This window comes from Salvelinus fontinalis, chromosome 16 (genome assembly GCF_029448725.1).
Source record: "Salvelinus fontinalis isolate EN_2023a chromosome 16, ASM2944872v1, whole genome shotgun sequence".
Taxonomy (NCBI): Eukaryota; Metazoa; Chordata; class Actinopteri; order Salmoniformes; family Salmonidae; genus Salvelinus; species Salvelinus fontinalis.
In genome coordinates, this window is record NC_074680.1 from 40,790,020 (window position 1) to 40,813,297 (window position 23,278).

Here is a 23,278-nt window from a genome sequence, read left to right on the forward strand (position 1 = left end):
TTAACATACATTAAATCGTTATATTTGACATGTTCTATAGCTTATGTAATACAATGTGTTGAAATTCCATGTTCAGTCGGCCCACAAAGAATGCCTGAAAGAAACATATTGCAAATATGCTATGCACATGGCCACAGTACCCCTAGAGCGCCTGGGTGGGTTTATGCGCACCATGCCACAAGCTGACCCGTGACGAGAAACCGGAATTGGCAGGCTGAAATTAAATGTTCGACTTCCTGAGGTCACCGTCAAGTTTTGTTTTGGGAGGGAGTTCATTTTATGTGAGTGTACACTTTGTTTGTTTTTAAACTGGCAAATGAGTAAAAATAAGTGTGCCGTCGTGGACAAAGATTCTAGGGACACTAAAAAAGACAACATCGACGCCCGTCGAAAGAAAGTGGGTAGAATGTAGCTGTGTGATTTTTCGCCTTCTGCACTTGTTGTACCTTCTCATGCTTAGTTTATCTACGTTTGAAGGTACCTTTCCTACAATCTGATTCAGGCTCAGTCTTTAAAGGCGAGTTATTTCTTTACTTTTTCTCTCAACAATGTTTGTATTGCCTCAAATGAATAAGCTACAGATGTTCATTCAACGTCCGGAGCATGTTTGATTGAATGTGAATGGTTTTGTGGTGTAGGCAGTGGTTGAAAAAATACCCAGTAAAAGTAAAGATACCTTTAACCGAGCATTTCTCAAGTAAAAGTCTAAAAGCATTTGGTTTAAAATATACGTATGTATCAAAAGTTAATGTAATTTGATAAGTATAAAAAGTTAAATTGTAGATCATTTCACATTCCTTATTTTTATTTACGAATAGTCCAGTGGCACACTCCAACACAGACATAATTTACAAACGAAACAGATGTGTTTAGTGAGTCTGCTAGATCAGAGGCTGTAGGAATGACCAAGGAGGTTCTCTGTTTAGTGAGTCTGCTAGATCAGAGGCAGTAGGGATGACCAGGGATGTTCTCTGTTTAGTGAGTCTGCCAGATCAGAGGCTGTAGGAATGACCAAGGAGGTTCTCTGTTTAGTGAGTCTGCTAGATCAGAGGCAGTAGGGATGACCAGGGATGTTCTCTGTTTAGTGAGTCTGCTAGATCAGAGGTTGTAGGAATGACCAAGGATGTACTCTTGATAAGTGTGTACATTGGACCATTTTCCTGCCCGGCTAAGCATAGAAAATGTACTTTGGGTGTCAGGGAAAATATATGGAGTAAAAAATATGAATAGTATAGATACCCCCCAAAAATGACTTAAGTAAAAATACTTGAAAGTACTTAAGTACTTTACACCACTGGGGATAGGTAAGTGGATGGGGGTATGACTCATTAGTGGAAGATGAATACATACAGTAACATAATGTAGCACATTTTTTGCATCCTTGTCTCATATGCTAAAACTCAAAATACAAGCAAAATCTTTCTCAATGTCCTAATAGCATACCTGTCATGCCTGTCGTATTTATCACTGTTGCAGATCTAAAACATGGCGGAAGCAAACCAAAGGCCTCAACGTAAGATGTCCACCGCAGGAGACGGTCTATACAAGGTACTCGGGCTGGAGAAGGGGGCATCGCAAGAAGAGATAAAGAAGGCATACAGGTATAAAGCTCTCAACCACAGACAGAAGCTTAGTCAACGACTAGAGAACAGTTCAAAACGTGTTGGCTTTCTTAACCTCACTAGGGTATGTGGGACGGTAGCGTCCCACCTCGTCAACAGCCAGTGAAACTGCAGGGTGCCAAATTCAAAACAACTGAAATCCCATAATTAAAAATCCTCAAACATACATGTATTTTACACCATTTTAAAGATACACTTGTTGTAAATCCAGCCACAGTGTCCGATTTCAAAAAGGCTTTACGACAAAAGCAAACCAAACGATTATGTTAGGTCAGAGCCAAGTCACAGAAAAACAGCCATTTTTCCAGCCAAAGAGAGGTGTCACAAAAAGCTGAAATATAGATCAAATTAATCACTAACCTTTGATCTTCATCAGATGACACTCATAGGACTTCATGTTACACAATACATGTATGTTTTGTTCGGTAAAGTTCATATTTATATCCAAAAATCTGAGTTTACATTGGCGGGTTATGTTCAGTAGTTCCAAAACATCCGGTGATTTTGCAGAGAGCCACATCAATTTACAGAAATACTCATAACATTGATAAAAGATACAACTGTTATGCATGGAATTTTAGATCCACTTCTCCTTAATGCAACCGCTGTGTCAGATTTCAAAAAAACTTTGCGGAAAGAGCCCACCATGCAATAATCTGAGTACGGCGCACAGACAACAAATCAAGCCAAACAGATCCGCCATGTTGGAGTCAACAGAAGTCATAAATAGCATTATAAATATTCACTTACCTTTGATGATCTTCATCAGAATGCACTCCCAGGAATCCCAGTTTCACAAATGTTTGTTTTGTTCGATAATGTCCATCATTTATGTCCAAATAACTCCTTGTTGTTCGCGCGTTCAGTACACATTCCAAACTCGCGACGCGCGTGCAAGTACAGCGGAAAATACGTCCGAAAAGTCCAAAAAGTTATATTACAGTCCGTAGAAAATGTCAAACGAAGTATAGAATCAACCTTTAGGATGTTTTTAACATAAATCTTCAATAATGTTCCAACCGGAGAATTCCTTTGTCTGTAGAATTGCAATGGAACAGAGCTTGCTCTCACGTGAACGCGCGAGACTGAGCTCGTGGCTCTCTGGCAGACCTCTGACTCATTCCCCTCTCATTAGCCCCCACTTCACAGTAGAAGCATCAAACAAGGTTCTAAAGACGGTTGACATCTAGTGGAAGCCTTAGGAAGTGCAATTTGACTCCATAGACACTGTGTATTCGATAGGCCAAGAGTTAAACTACAAACCTCAGATTTCCCACTTCCTGGTTGGATTTTCTTCTCAGGTTTTTGCCTGCCATATGAGTTCTGTTATACTCACAGACATCATTCAAACAGTTTTAGAAACGTCAGAATGTTTTCTATTCAAATCTACTAATTATATGGATATTCTAGCTTTTATGGCTGAGTAGCAGGCAGTTTAATTTGGGCATGCTTTTCATCCAAAATTCCCAATGCTGCCCCCTACCCTAGTGAAGTTAATAAAAGCACCATGAACTAAAGCTGTAGTATAGGCTGTCCTGATGCTGCTTTTCTTTCCTCTTTTTGGAAGATGTCTAGTAAAAATCTACATATTTGCCTTCTTCTCCCAGGAAACTAGCACTGAGGCATCACCCTGACAAGAACCCAGACAACCCCGAGGCAGCTGAGAAGTTTAAGGAGATCAACAATGCCAACTCCATCCTCAACGACGAAACCAAGCGGAAGGTCTATGACGAGTACGGCTCCATGGGCCTCTATGTCGCAGAGCAGTTTGGAGAGGAGAGTGTTAAATATTACTTCCTCATGCACAAGTGCTGGTTCAAGGCAAGAAGTCTTTAAGATCCTATACACATTTTCATACATATACACTTTGCAGACACCTATACCCAAAAGAGACTTATTGTACCCACTTAATGAGTGCAAAACTGTAAATTTTTTGTTGTAAGCATTTTATTCCTGTTGGAAATGAACTCACGACCTTGGCATTGCTAAATTGTACTGTATGTTAATCATTACTCATTCATTAGTGTTGAAAGAAAACAAAACTCTATTATAGTTTTTTAACACTTAGAAGTGTATGCGTGAATACTTATCTTTGTGTGACAAAAATCCCCGGTGTATTTCCCAGACCCTGATGGTGTTCTGTGGGATCTTCACCTGCTGCTGCTGCTGCTGTTTCTGCTGCTTCTGCTGTGGGAAGTGCAAGCCACCGGGGGACGAGGAGCACGTATACGTAGACCCAGAGGACCTTGAGGCCCAGATCAGAGCCGAGCAGGACAGGGGTGAGTGGGGGAAGGGGCAGTGGTATAGGTATTGTGTATATTTCTTAATCCCCACTGATGCGTATCAAAGTAGTGTAGTGGAGGTATACGCCGTTTCAATGAATGAGGCTGATGGAACAGATCAGAATGTTTAGCTTAAAATGTTGATCAACTACTATTTCTTCCCATTTTAGGCGCAGCAATGTGCTGACGACGGTAGGCCTTCGCGGGAATATTCCTAAATCCAATTTGTGGAAAAAACGCAGTTCTAAAATGTGCACCGCACATGCGAGCGGTTTCATGGACAGAGATGAAAATATCTGTTAGAAATTTAGAAAGAAGGGGTGATTTTAAATATGCCAAAACGATCATGGGTTGCTAATATGACTAGGATAATGCCTTTGGCTGCTAGACAATGAAAGTAGAACAGGAGAACACATATGTATGTCTATATAAAAATGATTGCCTTCATGTTTCTATGGTGGGACTTTGGCTATAGGCTACTTTCAAGTAAGGTAAGATGTGCCTCCATGAAGTAAAACGTCCAAGTTTAAAACAATTAACAAATACAAAAAATTTGGCGACGCTAATGATAGGCCTAACCGTCTTCTGATAGATGGAAAGGCTTTCTTTAAAAAAAATCTTCTCTATTAAATGTTAACTACAGTAGCTACAAAGTAGCCTACCTGTCAGAATGATATCATGATTTTTCACATCAATCCAGTAGCCTTTTCTTTTGCAAACTCCAACTTGTGCTACAGGAACACTGCTAACCAAACAACCGTATAAGGTGTCTGCATGCAGGGTAACTGCACTAGACCTCAAATTGTCTCCTGATGTGGTTTAAACATTGTTATGTACTTACAGTGCTTTCCAAATTTTGTTTCACTTTTCACTATAAAAAATCTATCTACACACAATGGCAAAGCGAAAACAGGGTTTTAGACATTTTTGCCAATTTATATAAAATAAAAACAGCAATACCTTATTTACACAAGTATTCAGAGCCTTTGACATCCTTGAGATGTTTCTACAACTTGATTAGAGTCCACCTGTGGTAAGTTCAATGGATTGGACATGATTTGGAAAGGCACACAGCTGTCTATTTCAGGTCCCACAGTTGACCGTGCATGTCAGAGCAAAAACCAAGCCACAGGGTCAAAGGAATTGTCCGTAGAGCTCCGAGACAGGATTGTGTTGAATCACAGATCTGGGGAAGGGTACCAAAAAATGTCTGCAGCATTGGAGCTCACCAAGAACACAGTGGCCTCCATCATTCTTAAATGGAAGAAGTTTGGGAGGTGACCAAGAACCCGATGGTCACTCTGACAGAGCTTCAGAGTTCCTCTGTGGAGATGGGAGACCCTTCCAGAAGGACAACCAGCTCTCCACCAATCAGGCCTTTTTATTGTAGATTGGCCAGATGGAAGCCAATCCTCAGTAAAAAGCACATGACAGCCCGCTTGGAGTTTTCCAAAAGGCATCTAAATGACCATGATTGAACTCTTTGGCCTGAATGCCAAGCGTCATGTCTGGAGGAAACCTGGCACCATCCCTACGGTGAAACGTGGTGGCAGCATCATGCTGTCTGGTTGTTTTTCAGCGGCAGGGACTGGGAGGCTAGTCAGGATAGAGGGAAAGATGAACAGAGCAAAGTACAGAGAGATCCTTGATGAAAACCTGCTGAAAATAGCTGTGCAGTGACGCTCCCCATCCAACATGACAGAGCTTGAGAAGAATGTGAGAAACTCCCCAAATACAGGTGTCAAACTTGTAGCATCATACCCAAGAAGACTCGAGGCTGTAATCGCTGCCAAAATTGCTTCAACAAAGTACTGAGTAGAAGGTCTGAATACTTATGTAAATGTGATATTTAAGCTTTTTATTTTCAATAATTTTGCAGACTTTTCTAAACCTGTTTTTTGCTTTGTCATTATGGGGTTATTGTGTGTAGATTGATGGGGGTGGGGGGGAGCAATTGAATCAAATTCACAATAAGGCTATAATGTGGAAAAAGTGAAGGGTTCTGAATACTTTCCGAATGCACTGTATGCGATGGTATACAATTCTAAGCAAGGTTTGAAATGATTATGTTTTAGTCCAACATTATATCTGTTAGGGCTTCTTGTGGTCAATTTGCAGTCTACAAATGTATTTTTAATTATGACCATCCGCTTGTGGAAAAAATCGTTCCATGGCTGAATCTAGTTAATGATCCCTGCTATACATCTTAAGAAATTCGTTTTAGAATCAGCCCCTCTCTTTGTTTAGATCAACAGGCATATCACTGAAATGGTTCCGGTGCACTATAGCATGCTGCGAGGCTTCCGGTGCACTATAGCATGCTGCGAGGTTTCCGGTGCACTATAACATGCTGCGAGGCTTCCGGTGCCCTATAACATGCTGCGAGGCTTCCGGTGCCCTATAACATGCTGCGAGGCTTCCGGTGCCCTATAGCATGCTGCGAGGCTTCCGGTGCGCTATAACATGCTGCGAGGCTCCCGGTGCCCTATAGCATGCTGCGAGGCTTCCGGTGCCCTATAGCATGCTGCGAGGCTTCCGGTGCGCTATAACATGCTGCGAGGCTCCCGGTGCCCTATAGCATGCTGCGAGGCTCCCGGTGCCCTATAGCATGCTGCGAGGCTTCCGGTGCCCTATAACATGCTGCGAGGCTCCCGGTGCCCTATAACATGCTGCGAGGCTTCCGGTGCGCTATAACATGCTGCGAGGCTTCCGGTGCGCTATAACATGCTGCGAGTCTTCCGGTGCGCTATAACATGCTGCGAGGCTTCCGGTGCGCTATAGCATCCTGCGAGGCTTCCGGTGCGCTATAGCATGCTGCGAGGCTTCCGGTGCGCTATAGCATGCTGCGAGGCTTCCGGTGCGCTATAGCATGCTGCGAGGCTTCCGGTGCGCTATAGCATGCTGCGAGGCTTCCGGTGCGCTATAGCATGCTGCGAGGCTTCCGGTGCGCTATAGCATGCTGCGAGGCTTCCGGTGCGCTATAGCATGCTGCGAGGCTTCCGGTGCGCTATAGCATGCTGCGAGGCTTCCGGTGCGCTATAGCATGCTGCGAGGCTTCCGGTGCTCTATAGCATGCTGCGAGGCTTCCGGTGCTCTATAGCATGCTGCGAGGCTTCCGGTGCTCTATAGCATGCTGCGAGGCTTCCGGTGCTCTATAGCATGCTGCGAGGCTTCCGGTGCTCTATAGCATGCTGCGAGGCTTCCGGTGCTCTATAGCATGCTGCGAGGCTTCCGGTGCTCTATAGCATGCTGCGAGGCTTCCGGTGCTCTATAGCATGCTGCGAGGCTTCCGGTGCTCTATAGCATGCTGCGAGGCTTCCGGTGCTCTATAGCATGCTGCGAGGCTTCCGGTGCTCTATAGCATGCTGCGAGGCTTCCGGTGCTCTATAGCATGCTGCGAGGCTTCCGGTGCTCTATAGCATGCTGCGAGGCTTCCGGTGCTCTATAGCATGCTGCGAGGCTTCCGGTGCTCTATAGCATGCTGCGAGGCTTCCGGTGCTCTATAGCATGCTGCGAGGCTTCCGGTGCTCTATAGCATGCTGCGAGGGAGAAAGTAGAAGTAGTCTGAATTTTTTTTCATTTTACAACCAGTGGTGAGATTATAATTATGTCTCAGCCAGGCCCAAGTTCAGCCTCTGACAACTCAGGTGAAACTCAAACTGGGTCGGCTTTAACTCATTTTGTATACTGTAAATCGTGCTTACCGTTTACACCTATTGACTTTTGTACTGTAGCAGCTTGTCAGGGTTGGGTGGGTTACTTTCTAAATGTAATCCCTTACTAGTTACCTGTCAAATTGTAATCCGTAACAACTTTTGGATTACCCAAACTCAATAACGTAATCTAATTACATTGTTACTTTTAGATTACTTTCCCCTTGAGGCATGGAAGAAGACAAAAATGTATGTTACCAATTGAACGACATCTATTGCAGGATAAATCAATGTTAATGTTTACATAGCTGGCCATATATGGATGTAACATTTTACTTTATGGGTTGGCTATGTAGGCTTCTTATAACCCACCGCTTTCTACTACATATAATAATACTATTAAATGATATCTGTACATTAAAATCCAAAGTCTATATCAGAATTCCAGTCATTCCAATAAATGTTATACCCCTTGATCTTCAAGAATAGGATTAGTAAATGTGGAAGTATAGATTAGCCAAATTGTTTTAAATGAACATAACCCCAAAGCAAAGTACTTACTAGCCAGCCCTTCTCTGTTGTTTATGATTTTGTTGTCATGGAGGACTGATTGGGCTCATTGATTTGAAAAATAAATGCTGCGCTCATGGAATGGCATGCTTTGAGCACTACATACAAACAAACAAAAGTTGACGCACCTAGTCATCAAATAAAGATGTCCAAACTTTTGACTGAATATATATATATATATTTTTATTCATTATTTATAAGTCCAAAAATGGATGTAGCAACTATACATTGCCCCTTTTAAGTGTGCAAGTTTGTGCATGTCTCCATTAGGCCTGGGGATCAGCATGAATTAGATTGAGCAATAAAAGCCCCACTTTTATTCCATTCACTGGTTTCAAAAACAGTGATTAATTGGCAGCTTAAACTTATTCAATTCAACCATTATTGAGTTCAAATACACATTTAGATTTGTGAACAGCCATCCACAACAACCACAATCCGTAAGGCGCAAATAGCTAAATGAGAGAGCTGCAGTGTGATTCACATCAATGACCTATGTATATATCAATAGTAATTCATATCCCCGTAGATTACACCACTGCTGTCATCCTTACCTCCAAGCGTTTATTCAAGTTGGATCATCTTTGGATGCTGACAGCAGTCGCACCATTGGAAGACACAGCTTGAACTGTAGCCTACAAAAGCCTATTCCTGCTCTTCACACGATCCATCAAACACATTTGGTGTGTCATCATAGTGGTCTCTGACTTGTGGTCAGACTCACTCAGGTGGAACAAACTTAAACTTGTGCCTTTTCTATGCTGATTTGAAAGTCATTGAGAAAACAGAGGTGGCAAAAGAAATGTCGCAAACATCCTTTCTGAATTTTAAAAGTAATCCTTGAAGTAATCATCTAGTTTTTCAAACGTATCTGTAATCTGATTACAATATTTTTGCTGGTAACGGATTACAGTGAATTTGTTGTTGTTGTAATCTGTTACTCCCCAACACTGAAGATAAGGCCCTGCAGTTTATTTACCTATATGCTTCTTGTTTTGGACTCTTTTACCAATCTGGTATTTTAGCTCTGAATGTGCCAGCTGAACTAATGTTATTACTTTCTTCCATTGCAAGCCTGCTTCCTTGTTTGATTGTGATGATTGCATAATTAAGGCAATGTTTTTGTTACTGCCTGTTAATCTACATGGTAAACATGGTTTGGAATTGTGGATGATGATGATCATTACTAATAGAAGTGGTTGTGTAAAACAAAACAAGAAGAGCACAAATGTCCATCTCATATGAGCTAATATAAGTATGGGTCTAGATCTATCAATCTAATAGGAAATCGCTGCCTGTTCGAGAAGAGCTCAGTGAATTAACAGTACATCTCTGTTCTCCCTTCAGGTGAACATCAACCCGTTGTGGTCCAACCTCATACTGCTGCTGTTGAGAAGGCAGAGTCCGACCACGACCAGTCTGCATCCAACCATTCTGACCCTATATTCACCACAACGGACCAGTAAGAACCTGTTAGCGAGGCGTCTTCCCATAACCTGGTCCCAGATCTGTTAGTGCTGTTTTGCTAACTCCTATGGTCATAAGGACTTGGCAAGACTGCACAGACATGGGACCAGTCTAGTCTTCCCAGTCTGCTACTGCCAACCATGATGGTCCACTCCACTGAAAATACTGTGATCAGTTTCTGGGGTCCAGTGGCAGGTGCTTACATGTTACAGTCAACCCTCTGTACTATATGTGGCCAAAGCCATATACAGTTCCTTCAGAAAGTATTCATACCCCTTGACTTATTCCACATTTTGTTACAGCCTGAATTTTTCTTACCCATTGACACACAATAACCCATAATGACAATGTGAAAACGTGTTTTTTGACATTTTTGCTAATGAAATGTGTATATATATCTTATTTACATAAGTATTCACAACCTGGAGTCAATAGTTGTTAGAATCACCTTTGGCAGCGATTTACAGCTGAGTCTTTCTGGGTAAGTCTAAGAGCTTGCACACCTGGATTGTACAATATTTGCACATTATTCTTAAAAAAATTATTCAAGCTCTGTTAAGTTGGTAGTCGATCATTGCTAGACAGACATTTTCAAGTATTGTCGTAGGTTTCCAAGCAGATTTAGGTCAAAACTGTAACTAGGTCACTCAGGAAAATTCAATGTCGTCTTGGTAAGCAACTCCAGTGTATATTTGGCCTGTTTTAGGTTAATGTCCTGCTGAAAGGTGATTTTGTCTGTTGGAAATCAGACTGAACCAGGTTTTCCTCTTGGATTTTACCTGTGCTTAGCTCTATTCCGTTTCTTTTTATCAAACACTGCCTAGTTCTTGCCGATGACAAGCATACCCATAACATGATGCAGCCACCACAATGCTTGAAAATATGAGGAGTGGTATTCAGTAATGTGTTGTTGGATTTGCTCCCAACATAACACTTTCTATTCAGGACATTAATTTCATTTCTTTGCCACAGTTTTTGCAGTTTTACTTTAGTGCTTGTTTTGGAATATTCTGTACTGACTTTCTTCTTTTGACTTTGTTGTTTAGGTTAGTATTGTGGAGTAACTACAATGTTGTTGATCCATCCTCAGGTTTATCCTATCACAGCCATTAAAGTCTGTAACTGTTTTAAAGTTACCATTGACCTCATGGTGAAATCCCTGAGCAGTTTCCTTCCTCTCTAGCAAACTGAGTTAGGAAGGACGCCTGTATCTTTGTAGTGACTGGGTGTATTGATACACCATCCAAAGTGTAATTAATAACTTCACCATGCTCAAAGGGATATTCAATGTCTGCTTTAAAAAAATATATACGTCACATAAGTCCATGCAACTTATGTGACTTGATAAGCAAATTATTACTCATGAAATGTATTTAGGTTTGCCAAAACAAAGGGGCTGAATACTTATTGACTCAAGACATTTCAGCTTTTCATTTTGTATTAATTTGCAAAAATGTCTAAAAACAAAATTCCACTTTGACATTATGGGGTGTTGTGTGTAGGCCAGTGACACACAATGTAATCCATTTTAAATTCAGGCTGTAACAAAATGTGGAAAAAGTCAAGTAGTGTGAATACTTAAGGCACAGTATGTGGATGTATATATTCATATCTTCATAATAAGACTGTATATGTCTCATTTCAATTGCCAGTTGTGGTCTATGTTTACAAGAATCATACATTCTTATGATTGTGCCAACTGTCAAGTTTACCTTCATGTTTATGGGATCTTTTTGTAGATTGAAAAATTATAATTTTTTAAATAGTACGAAACAGTATGTACAGGGTAATGGCTTCTATGTATGCTTAATGGACCATGTAGAGAGGGTGATTGAATCGAAAATTGATGTCTCCCAAATGGCTTCTTGTCTTGTGCACTACCTATGTAGTGCACTACTTTTCACCAGGGCCCGTAAGTCTTTTGTCGAAAGTATTGCACTATATAGGGAATAGTGTGCCATTTGAGACTTTGCCTGGATCTGAATTCGTAAATAAATGTGCACTTTAAGCGCCTTCTTAGCATAATGAACCACTGTCATAGTAAGGGCTGCTGTGGTCTGCCACTCCCCCTTACGTGGGAGCCAATAACTGCAACTTTAACCTATGTGAAGAAATGCCCAAAGTTGAATTATGTTGTTTATATGTTTGTTTGTAGGCTACAGAGCAATATTTGTTCAGGCTTTATTTTCAGTTTTCCAAAGCTTGTGATTCCAATTTGTAGGATTCTGTACGCCAACCCCAGTCCTGAACTCACATATGTGCTCACTGTTTTTATTTTGTCATGTCTCTCTCATACCTCCCAATTTTTTTTCCTCTGTGTGTAATAATATAGGAAATGTTGTCATTTAAAACTCTCTGTATTCCTGAACCAAATGATTATCTATTTGTTTTGGTGATCTAATCTTGTGTGATCTGGATACCCTGTCAAATTCCCTTTCTGTACACTATATTTTTTTATATTGATTGCTTCCTACGTACGCCCGCTAGACCTTTAAACACTTGGACACCAAGTAATGACAGTTGTTGAAAGCCTTTGTCTCACACACCAGCAATCCGCATATTTTAAAGTGGGTTTCTGTTGTAGTTCACCATTTTCAGTGAATACTGCCAAAATTCCAAAGCAGGTAAAAATCTTTCTGTAATTGTTCACTCAACCTATTATGGATAGAACAAAGGCCTTCCTTTTAATATACATTTTTTAATCCTACTTTTTGTTTAATATACTGTTGATACTGTAAAATATATTTATGTGTGTATATGATTAATAAATTGTGGATTCTGATAAATTGTTTGCCTATTCATGTCTTCTGCATAACTGATTTGTCATGACAATACCATACTTCTACAGGAAATAAATGTGAGTAAAGGTGCTTGTAGTCCAGAAAAACATGAGACTTGATACCTAATTTATTTACAATCGATGCTTGATACACAATGAGTAGCAGTAGCCACAATGGTCAACTGACTTGGAGTGACTTGGCCTGTTGTGATAGGTTGATTGTGTAATCATGGCCCCTAGTCAGTTATCTCCCAGTGTCCATACCAACACCACACTCGATTAACAGGTGTCAGGTTTTCAGCAAGCATGAACCAGATCAATGTTGAGAGGCTGACGGAATTAGGTTGGAGAGGCAGCGATATCATAAGGACAGTGCCGTTTTCCTTTTGGTTGTATATCCACTGTTTAAGCCTATGTTTTGATTCTTACTAACCTTTCAGGAGCTGTTTTGAAGGAGATTATGGATTCTGAGAAACACCATCTCATCGAGGATGATACTACATCATACTCGATGGCGTTACTGGGGCATGTAGTTCTTTTGTTTGCAACCTTTAAGGCCTATGTTAGGAAAAGTTACTATTTTAATGTTGCATTATCTTAATCTCAGTTAACAGCTGTTCAGTCTAAATTGCACTAATTGATTAATGGACAACTCCGTTATCAGTTTATAGTGATAGAATTATGTGTGTATGATAGAGTTATGTGTGGTTCTGTGTGAAAGAAATACACCCTAGACAGAACATGTATTCCAAGTGCTTATGATTGTCATACATATTTGTGCGTTTTGTCCCAAACTTTCTTGCTGTTTTTAATACGAGAGCTCTAATGAGTAAGTTTTCCATTGTATGTATTATTCTATGACCCACTCTATATGACAAATCAACTTGATCTTGGGACGTTTTCTCTCAGGTCATTCCCTGGGTCTGAGCAAGACAAATGTCCCATTCCAACAACAGAGACTGGAGACAGAACTGCTGCAGCTGTCCGGTGGCAACCTGTTACTGCTACTGGTCACTGCCATGAGAACGACAGGGTTTCGTGGACAGAGAGTCGTGAGAAGCAGCTGGCCAAGAGGAAACTCATCATCGCTTCTGTTGTCAGCCTGGTCTTCATGGTTGGAGAGGTGATCGGTAAGACTCTGATAAATAATGACACATGAAGAAGATAATGGAGACAGAAAACAGAAAGAAACTAATACATTTTGGAGCACAGATTTTCCTATTTACTCAACTTGTAAAATATTCAATCTGGTGGATAAATTATATTTCTGAAATGTGTGTGTGTGTTTAATTTTCTCTATCCTCACAGGTGGCTACGCGGCACACAGTCTGGCCATCATGACCGACGCGGCTCATCTCCTCACAGACTTCGGTAGCATCATGGTCAGCCTCTTCTCTCTATGGGTCTCCTCCAGACCTCCCACCAAAACCATGAACTTTGGCTGGCATCGCTCAGGTTGGTTTGACTTTTATAAGAACTCAGGCTGGCACCATGTGTCAATATGCCTTGTTTTAGTCAGATGAACTCAGGCTGGCACCATGTGTCAATATGCCTTGTTTTAGTCAGATGAACTCAGGCTGGCACCATGTGTCAATATGCCTTGAGAGAAGAGGCTGACCATGATGCTACAAAGCATGCCACAAAGTCTGTGAGGAGATGAGCCGCGTCGGTCATGACGGCCAGACTGTGTGCCGTGTAGCCACCTGTGAGGATAGAGAAAATGAAACACACACACACACGTTTCAGAAAAGTGTTCTGAGGCTAAATATAATTTATCCACAAGTCAGATGAACTTTCCTGAGCATGTTTCAGTGAGCTTCAGTACATTGAAAAGATGCAACTTTCCATAATGTATATTTTAATAACAATTACCACTCTCGGTGTGTATTTGGATAGGGAAGCAAGATTCAGTGATTCAGTTTGGGGGATTCAGTGATTCAGTGATTCACTGTGGGAGAGTTTACTCTTGTAGATTTGGATGTGTTTTTTTTGTACAGGGGGTGTGAATAGGGAGTAAATTAGTTGACACCTTAAGTAAACGTTTCTCTAATTTCCTGGGAAGATCAATGTGTCAGCATTGATATGACCAGGTATCATTCCCAATAAGTCCTTCATGTTCACGTGTGTTCTGAAAGTGGTCATTGTGATTAAAAGACACTATGGAAGTTAAGTTGCTAATTGTTAACTTCCAATGTGGCTTGAATGTTGGCTGTATCACATATACATGATATAATAGGAATCCATTTCTTATCGTCCCTATAACGTTCTGCAGAGATCCTGGGTGCCTGTCTGTCGGTGCTGTCCATCTGGGCTGTGACAGGAGTACTGGTGTTCATCGCCGTTCAGAGGATCCTTAACGATGACTTTGAGATCCACAGCCAGATCATGCTCATTACCTCAGGCTGTGCTGTGGGGGTCAATGTCTTGTGAGTAAAGCTAAGAATGTCTGTTTTGTCAATATATATTTTTTATTGGCCTTCATGGGATTGGTTGTGAATGTGTGAGAGGCATAGACTGGTCCCAGATCTGTTTGTGCTCTCTTGCCCACTACTATGGTAATTGACAAACAATAGGACTTGGCAATACAGCATGAAAAGATCTGGACAAGACCTGGTCAGTTGTAGATAATTGGCTGCTCTTCTAACAATAGGCTTTGTTTGTTTGTTTGTGAAGAATGGCCCTAATCCTCCATCAGTCCTGTCACAGCCACGGTCCCTCCAACCACCGACCCCATGACAATACAGTCAACCTATCACACGGCCACTCTCACGGACTCCCTGGTGGCCATGGCAACACCAGCGTGAGAGCGGCTTTTATCCATGCAGTAGGGGATCTGTTGCAGAGTCTGGGGGTACTGCTGGCTGCTACCATTATACACTTCTGGGTCAGTGATGCTGTCGACTTCACTTGCCTTATTACTTTTGGCTCATAGTGGAGCAAAATGCCTTAACAGTTATTATTCAGCAAACCCCAGCCATCAACAGGCAAAGGGTAGGATGAGATATTTATGCAGCAGAATACGTTAACCGTACTTACTGTAGGCTATACCTGCAACTCTGGCTAATATTTAGAGGAAAACGACGGCTTGATTTGAACGTGTCGTCTCTTTTTATCCCCAACAGCCTGAGTATAAAATAGCAGATCCCATTTGTACCTTCATGTTCTCTGTATTTGTGCTGGGAACAACTGTCACTATCCTGAAGGATGTCTCCAGGATCCTTATGGAAGGTGAGGTCACAGGTTATCATCCAAACCTTGAAGTTAAAACTTTGGCCTATGTATTTATCATTCTGGACCTTGAAAGTGTGTGACGAAGGTAAACAAAAAAATCATTAAAGGCTATATAACATGGTTATTGGATGTAATAGTCTCACTGTATAGAATGTTATCATAAACATCCTTAGGGTTTTTTTGTGGAACTTTCTACAGGGGTTCCTAAAGGTATCGACTTCAATACTGTGAGAGAAATGCTGCTGTCGCTGAGAGGAGTCAAGACCACACACAACCTCCACATGTGGGCCCTCACATTGAGCCAGTCACAGCTCTCTGTACACGTGGCTATAGGTATCACATGCCTGCACAGACTAACACTACAATACTCTGTCTGTACAATACACTCCTGGTCAGACAGACGTACGGACAAGCGCACGCACACACACACAACACACACACACAACACACAACACACACCACACACCACACACACATCTGAATATTCTGTCAGTTGTTAATCAGGAACACCTCAGTATTGGTGGTTTGTCTTTGTGTTGATGTGACTAAAAATCTCACCAAAAATAATAGAATCCATATTCGTTTTTGTTTTGTTTTGAAGAGGAAGATGCCAGTCCCCAACTGGTACTCATGGAGGCTACCAAGCTGCTTCAGTCAGAGTTTGGTTTCTCCAGCATCACCATCCAGGTCGAGCAGTATGCAGAGGAGATGATCTATTGCATGCAGTGTCAGGAGCCCACGGACTGACATCACTACCACCATGGGGGTTGAGACTGAACTATAGGGACCACTATGGGAGATTGACTGACTGAATCCATTATGGGGATTATTTGAAAACCCTGTACAAAATCTAGCATGTGCTGGCTAGCTACTCGATTGAGATTTGTTAACAGTATGTCATGACCGACCAGTATGGGGCTAAAGACTCTACGGACAAGAGAGCCTTCTCTACCCAATGAGAGGAAAGAGTTCTTCCCAGCCGATGTCTGTACTGTATGCCTGTTACAGTATGCCGTGTGAGGTCACACGACTTTACTTCAACAGGGGGTGTACTGTAGATTATACACTGGGACATGAGGTGCTATCACTTCATTTTCCTTCGTGTAGCACTTCTGTGGGAAAGCTCCTGTTTCGATCAATATTGGTTTTTCTAGTAAGATAACAGACAGATAGACAAGGTCAACAGAAAGTGTCATTGTCACACATAATGTTTTATGTAAAAGATCAGGTCATATTTAGATAATTACATGTATCATATTTATTTTGTTTATATTATATAACAGGTGTGGTATATTAACATAAATACTGAAACGTTTCAAACTCAAACATTGTTTTTTAAACATTTCAGTTTGTAGACCTTTCAGTTTCCTTATTTTACTCTACTCTTCTTACTGATTTACTACCAAGGTGAGACCATGGTGATTGAGGGACTTCACAGAGAGGGTGAGATTCAATCCAAGGCGTTTTATAGACCAGCACACTGGAAAGCCAACAATGCGCCTTTGAAAGGAAATTTCCCTGACGTCCGTGGAGATCACATTCAATGTAAACATTGTGCATGTCAACTCAAGCATAAATGACCTTTAAAAGTCAAGAGCCATGTGCTGCTCTGTAAACGTGCCTTGGATTGAATCCAGGACTTGGTTGTTCAGGCTCTGAGTAATGTGTTGAGCCTGGGGAACAGACACACGCCGTTCTGTGTCGTCACCTCCATCACCATCTCCAAGGGAACCCCTTTTACCTTACTGATGTACTCAGCACAGACAGAGATGTTCTTCGGCTCATTTCTCACCTACAGTATGTTTAAGACACAAAAGCAGAGAGGAGAGTAGTGTTAGTAATACCATCGCTATAGAATATTCTTAGATAAATAAATCATTTTCCAACATTATTTGATGTACGACCACTTTCAAACCAGGATAAAGTCAATGGTATATGGATGTCAATTTATACTCTTTACTTTGTTTTTCTCTGACGGTGTGTTGGACTTTGTTTTTCTCTGATGGTGTGTTGGACTTTGTTTTTCTCTGACGGTGTGTTGGACTTTGTTTTTCTCTGACGTTGTGTTGGACTTTGTTTTTCTCTGACGGTGTGTTGGACTTTGTTTTTCTCTGACGGTGTGTTGGACTTTGTTTTTCTCTGACGGTGTGTTGGACTTTGTTTTTCTCTGACGGTGTGTTGGACTTTGTTTTTCTCTGACGGTGTGTTGGACTTTGTTTTTCTCTGACGGTGTGTTGGACTTTGTTTTTCTCTGACGGTGTGTTGGACTTTGTTTTTCTCTGACGGTGTGTTTTACTTTGTTTTTCTCTGACGGTGTAGCCTGCCCAGTCATGTGAAATCCATAGATTAGAGCCTAATTAAATTATTTCAATTGACTGATTTCCTTATATGAATTGTACCTCAGTAAAATCGTTGAAATTGTTGCATGTTGCGTTTATATTTTTGTTCTGTATATTTACAACCTACTGTTTAGTAAAAATGTGATCGGCCAGAGCTCCAGAACGTTGTGTTTAGTCTTTAAAGACATCGGGTTCTGAGAGAGAGGTTAAACAAAGGTTAAATTACAAGCGAGGTAGATTCCCACCGCATTGTCTGCTAGGCTACCTTCCATGCGGTAGCCAGCAGGGTTTGTGGTCCTTCTGTGAAATTAGATGATTTTGTAGGAACGAGTCATAGCTGGAGATAGGGGATAGTACACAATCACATTTCATAACGATTTTAAAACAATTACCTACACTCAGGGCTCTACAGTGTGACCAATTTGATTGCATAGCGATGAAATATTTTGCTGTGCGGCCAGAAATGTTATTTTGGGAGTTGTGTGCAACTATGAAAAGAAATCTCCAACATAATAATTGTTGTAATGATAAGGTTTCACTGGATCGTTGTATCCAAGTGCCGTAGAGAAGCAGACAATTGAGATTCGTAAATGTCATGGTTGAACCATTACTACAGTGGAAACAGATTTTCTTCTAGACCAGTGGTTCCCAAACTTTTTATAGTCCCATACCCTTCAAACATTCGACCTCCAGCTGCGTACCCCCTTTAGCACCAGGGTCGGGGCACTCTCAAATGGTGTATTTGCCATCATTGTAAGCCTGCCACACACACACTATACGATACATTTATTAAACATAAGAATGAGTGTGAGTTTTTGTCACAACCCGGCTCATGGGGAGTGACAAAGAGCTCTTATAAGACCAAGGCACAATAATAATCAATACTTTTGCTCTTTATTTAACCATCTTACATATAAAACCTTATTTGTTAATATATCATTGTGAATAACTCACCACGGGTTAATGAGAAGGGTGTGCTTGAAAGGAAGTCGGAAGTTTACATACACCTTAGCCAAATACATTTAAACTCAGTTTTTCACAATTCCTGACATTTAATCCTAGTAAAAATTCCCTGTCTTAGGTCAGTTAGGACCACCATTTTATTTTAAGAATGTGAAATGTCAGAATAATAGTGGAGAGAATGATTTATTTCAGCTTTTATTTCTCTCATCACATTCCCAGTGGGTCAGAAGTTTACATACACTCAATTAGTATTTTGTAGCATTGCCTTTAAATTGTTTAACTTGCGTCAAATGTTTTGGGTAGCCTTCCACAAGCTTCCCACAGCAAGTTGGGTGAATTTTGGCCCATTCCCCCTGACACAGCTGGTGTAACTGAGTCAGGTTTGTAGGCCTCCTTGCTCGCACACGCTTTTTCAGTTCTGCCCACAAATTTTCTATGGGATTGAGGTCAGGGCTTTGTGATGGCCACTCCAATACCTTGACTTTGTTGTCCTTAAGCCATTTTGCCACAACTTTGTAAGTATGCTTGGGGTCATTGTCCATTTTGAAGACCCATTTGCAACCAAGCTTTAACTTCCTGACTGATGTCTTGAGATGTTGCTTCAATATAGCCACATCATTATCCATCCTCATGATGCCATCTATTTTGTGAGGTGCACCAGTCCCTTCTGCAGCAAAGCACCCCCACAACATGATGCTGCCACCCTCGTGCTGCACGGTTGGGATGGTGTTCTTCGGCTTGCAAGCCTCCCCCTTTTTCCTCCAAACATAACGATGGCCATTACGGCCAAACAGTTATATTTTGTTTCATCAGACCAGAGGACATTTCTCCAAAAAGTACCATCTTTGTCCCCATGTGCAGTTGCAACCTGTAGTCTGGCTTTTTTATGACGGTTTTGAAGCAGTGGCTTCTTCTTTGCTGAGCGGCCTTTCAGGTTATGTCGATATTGGACTCGTTTTACTGTGGATATAGATACTTTTGTACCTGTTTCCTCCAGCATCTTCACAAGGTCCTTTGCTGTTGTTCTGGGATTGATTTGCACTTTTCGCACCAAAGAACGTTCATCTCTAGGAGTCAGAACGCGTCTCCTTCCTGAGTGGTATGACGGCTGCATGGTCACATGGTGTTTATACTTGCATACTATTGTTTGTACAGATGAACGTGGTACCTTCGAGGCATTTGAAAATTGCTCCCAAGAATGAACCAGACTTGTGGAGGTCTACAATTGTTTTTCTGAGGTCTTGGCTGATTTTCTTTAGATTTTCCCATGATGTCGAGCAAAGGCACTGAGTCGAGCAAAGGCACTGAGGCACTGAGTTTGAAGGTAGACCTTGAAATACATCCACAGGTACACCTCCGATTGACTCAAATTATGTCAATTAGCCTATCAGAAGCTTCTATAGCCATGACATAATTTTCTGGAATTTTCCAAGCTGTTTAAAGGCACCGTCAACTTAGTGTATGTAAACTTCGGACCCACTGGAATTCTGATACAGTGAATTATAAGTTAAATAATCTGTCTGTAAACAATTGTTGGAAAATGACTTGTGTCATGCACAAAGTAGATGTCCTAACCAACTTTGTGGAGTGGTTGAAAAACGAGTTTTAATGACTCCAGCCTATGTGTATGTAAACTTCCGACTTCAACTGTCACTGCAATATTGGGTTGTTTTGGAGAGAGTCTCAGTCTTAAATCATTTTCCACACACAGTCTGTGCCTCTATTTAGTTTTCATGCTAGTGAGGGCCCGATAATCCACTCTCACATAGGTACGTGGTTGCAAAGGGCTTCAGTGTCTTAACAGCACGATTTGCCAAGGCAGGATACACTGAGCGCAGCCCAATCTAGAAATCTGTCATTGCCATCTGATTAAATTCAATTTTCACAGAACCGCTTGTTGCAATTTTGATGAGGCTCTCTTGTTCAGATATCGTTAAGTGGACTGGAGGCAGGGCATGAAAGGGATAACGAATCCAGTTGTTTGTGTCATTCGTTTCGGGAAAGCACCTGCGTAATTGCGCACCCAACTCACTCAGGAGCTTCACTATATCACATTTGACATTGTCGGTAAGCTTGAGTTCATTTGCACACAAAAATCATGCAATGATGGAAAGACCTGTGTGTTGTCCTTGTTAATGCAGACAGAGAAGAGCTCCAACTTCTTAATTACAGCCTCAATTTTGTCCCGCACATTGAATATAGTTGCGGAGAATCCCTGTAATCCAAGATTCAGGTCATTCGGGTGAGAAAAAACATTACCCAGATAGGCCAGTTGTGTAAGAAACTCGTCATCATGCAAGCGGTCAGATAAGTGAAAATGATGGTCAGTAAAGAAAACTTTAAGCTGGTCTCTTAATTTAAAAAATTGTGTCAATACTTGCCCCTTGATAACAAGCGCACTTCTGTAGGTTGTAAAAGCGTTACAAGATCGCTGCCCATATCATTGCATAGGGCAGAAAATACACGAGAGTTCAGGGGCCTTGCTTTAACAAAGTTAACCATTGTCACTGTAGTGTCCAAAACGTCTTTCAAGCAGTCAGGCATTCCCTTGGCATCAAGAGCCCCTCGGTGGATGCTGCAGTGTACCCAATTGGCGTGCACGCGCATTACCACTCTACTATGTCTCCCTGTCATGGCTTTTGTGGCATCAGTCCAGATACCAACAGGAGCAGCAGCTACGTTTGGCTATATACGGACCGTTAGTGGAATTCCCGCGAGAGAGTGACGGTTAATGTGATTGGATGTTAATTATTTGACTAGGCTACCTGTTTTGACATTGTGTTGTTATTTCGCTTTTTTTTCTTCTTTTTTTTCTCCGCTGAACACTAGTTTAATTGTATTTTTGGCAGTGAAACAAGGCTACTCAGGCAAGAAAAAAAACTTGCCCAAATATATAGCCCTGTTGGAAAATATAAATGGACTGTGAAAATGTGAAGGAAAAAAAAAAGTCAAAACTAAAAAATGTGATTCACATTTTTATTTGGCGTACCCCTGACGGAATTGCGCGTACCGCTTTGGGTACGCGTACCCCAGTTTGGGAATACCTGTTAACTCTAGACAAACCAGGTCAAAAGATCGGACCAATATTACCAGCGCAACATTTTTATCTTCCTATATAGCGGATCACCGTTTTACATCCATAAACTATGTAGTGGGCCTTTCAAAAACGACGTGCCCATCGCTAACCATTTGTGACCCGTTTCAGGAAACTAGGCGTATGTCACAATTCAGGACTTCACAGGAGAGCAGTTTGAACGTAAAAAAAAATGTGTTTACACTTTGTTCAGCCATGTATATCCAAACATTTGGAGGTACAGAAAGAAAGGAAAAGGGACAGCTTCTTCAGGAGATCAATGATCATAGCAATAAATGAATGACAGCTCTATTGCACGTCATCATCACGAACCTGACTTTTTAAAGTGACAGTGTACAATTTTCAATGTAATACACTTTAATAGGAAAATAGTGCTTTAACACAATTTAGTGTTTACAGTGTTACATATTACATATTTACGTGCTTCAAAAGTAGCAAGAATTCATATAGGCTGTATCGCAAACAATTAAACAAATCGTATTTCTGGTGCGCTAAACTGGTTCATGTGGTTCTCCTAACATTTTAAAGTTGGGCTTTATTTTTATGTTTATTTTTTTGAAGCCCTGCCTCCACTCCAGATCGCTAAATCAGTTTGTAAATGGTATGAGCATACTTGTCTAGAAAACGGTGTGTTTGGTATGTGGATGAAGAATGGTATGTGGAGGAAGGTCACCCCCCCAACACACTCATAGGCTCCCGAGTGGCGCAGCGGTCTAAGGCACTGCATCTCAGTGCATCTCAGTGCAAGAGGTTCAAATCCAGGCTGTATCACATCCGCCTGTGATTGGGAGTCCCATAGGGCGGCGCACAATTGTCCTAGATTCATCCAGGTTTGGCCGTCATTGTAAATCCGAATTTGTTCTTAACTGACTTGCCTAGTTTACATTTACATTTACATTTAAGTCATTTAGCAGACGCTCTTATCCAGAGCGACTTACAAATTGGTGCATTCACCTTATGACATCCAGTGGTAAATAAATAAATACTACTTTACTCAAACATTATCTTATTTCTTCTCTCTAAACAAGTGGATTATTTAAAAAACAAGTATAGATCTACAACTTTTTTTAAATGTGAAAAATGTAATCAATTTACCACAAAATCGTTTGTTTGAAATATCTCCAAAAGTTGTGCCGACACAGAGGAAATGTTTTTGTTGAGCAATAGCAGTGGCAGCCAGGGAAAATCATTTGGTGACATCTTGTATTTTCAAATCAAATGTTTATTGGTCACATATTATTCTGTTTGTCCTGTGGGTACCTTTGCCACTGTTCCACC

The 23,278-nt window shown here is 41.2% G+C and overlaps 2 protein-coding genes across 4 annotated transcripts; both read left to right on the top strand.

Moving 5' to 3' along the window:
- Nucleotides 1-176: 176 nt before the first annotated feature.
- On the top strand, nt 177-12,380 carry dnajc5gb (DnaJ (Hsp40) homolog, subfamily C, member 5 gamma b). 3 transcript variants are annotated; one of them, XM_055865448.1, is made up of 5 exons: nt 177-281; nt 1,477-1,601; nt 3,230-3,443; nt 3,748-3,901; nt 9,475-12,380. In XM_055865448.1, exons 2-5 carry the CDS (start codon nt 1,486-1,488, stop codon nt 9,591-9,593), a joined length of 603 nt encoding a protein of 200 aa, XP_055721423.1. In that variant the 5' UTR covers nt 177-281; nt 1,477-1,485; the 3' UTR covers nt 9,594-12,380. The 3 variants fall into 3 exon arrangements, with proteins under 3 accessions (XP_055721423.1, XP_055721422.1, XP_055721421.1); XM_055865447.1 differs by having other exon boundaries at nt 209-517; XM_055865446.1 differs by having other exon boundaries at nt 209-397.
- A 109-nt stretch (nt 12,381-12,489) lies between these two features.
- LOC129813182 (proton-coupled zinc antiporter SLC30A2-like) lies at nt 12,490-18,025 on the top strand. The gene is made up of 8 exons (XM_055865451.1): nt 12,490-12,898; nt 13,283-13,503; nt 13,682-13,828; nt 14,646-14,799; nt 15,047-15,257; nt 15,496-15,601; nt 15,803-15,937; nt 16,206-18,025. Exons 1-8 carry the CDS (start codon nt 12,834-12,836, stop codon nt 16,349-16,351), a joined length of 1,185 nt encoding a protein of 394 aa, XP_055721426.1. The 5' UTR covers nt 12,490-12,833; the 3' UTR covers nt 16,352-18,025.
- Nucleotides 18,026-23,278: the final 5,253 nt, after the last annotated feature.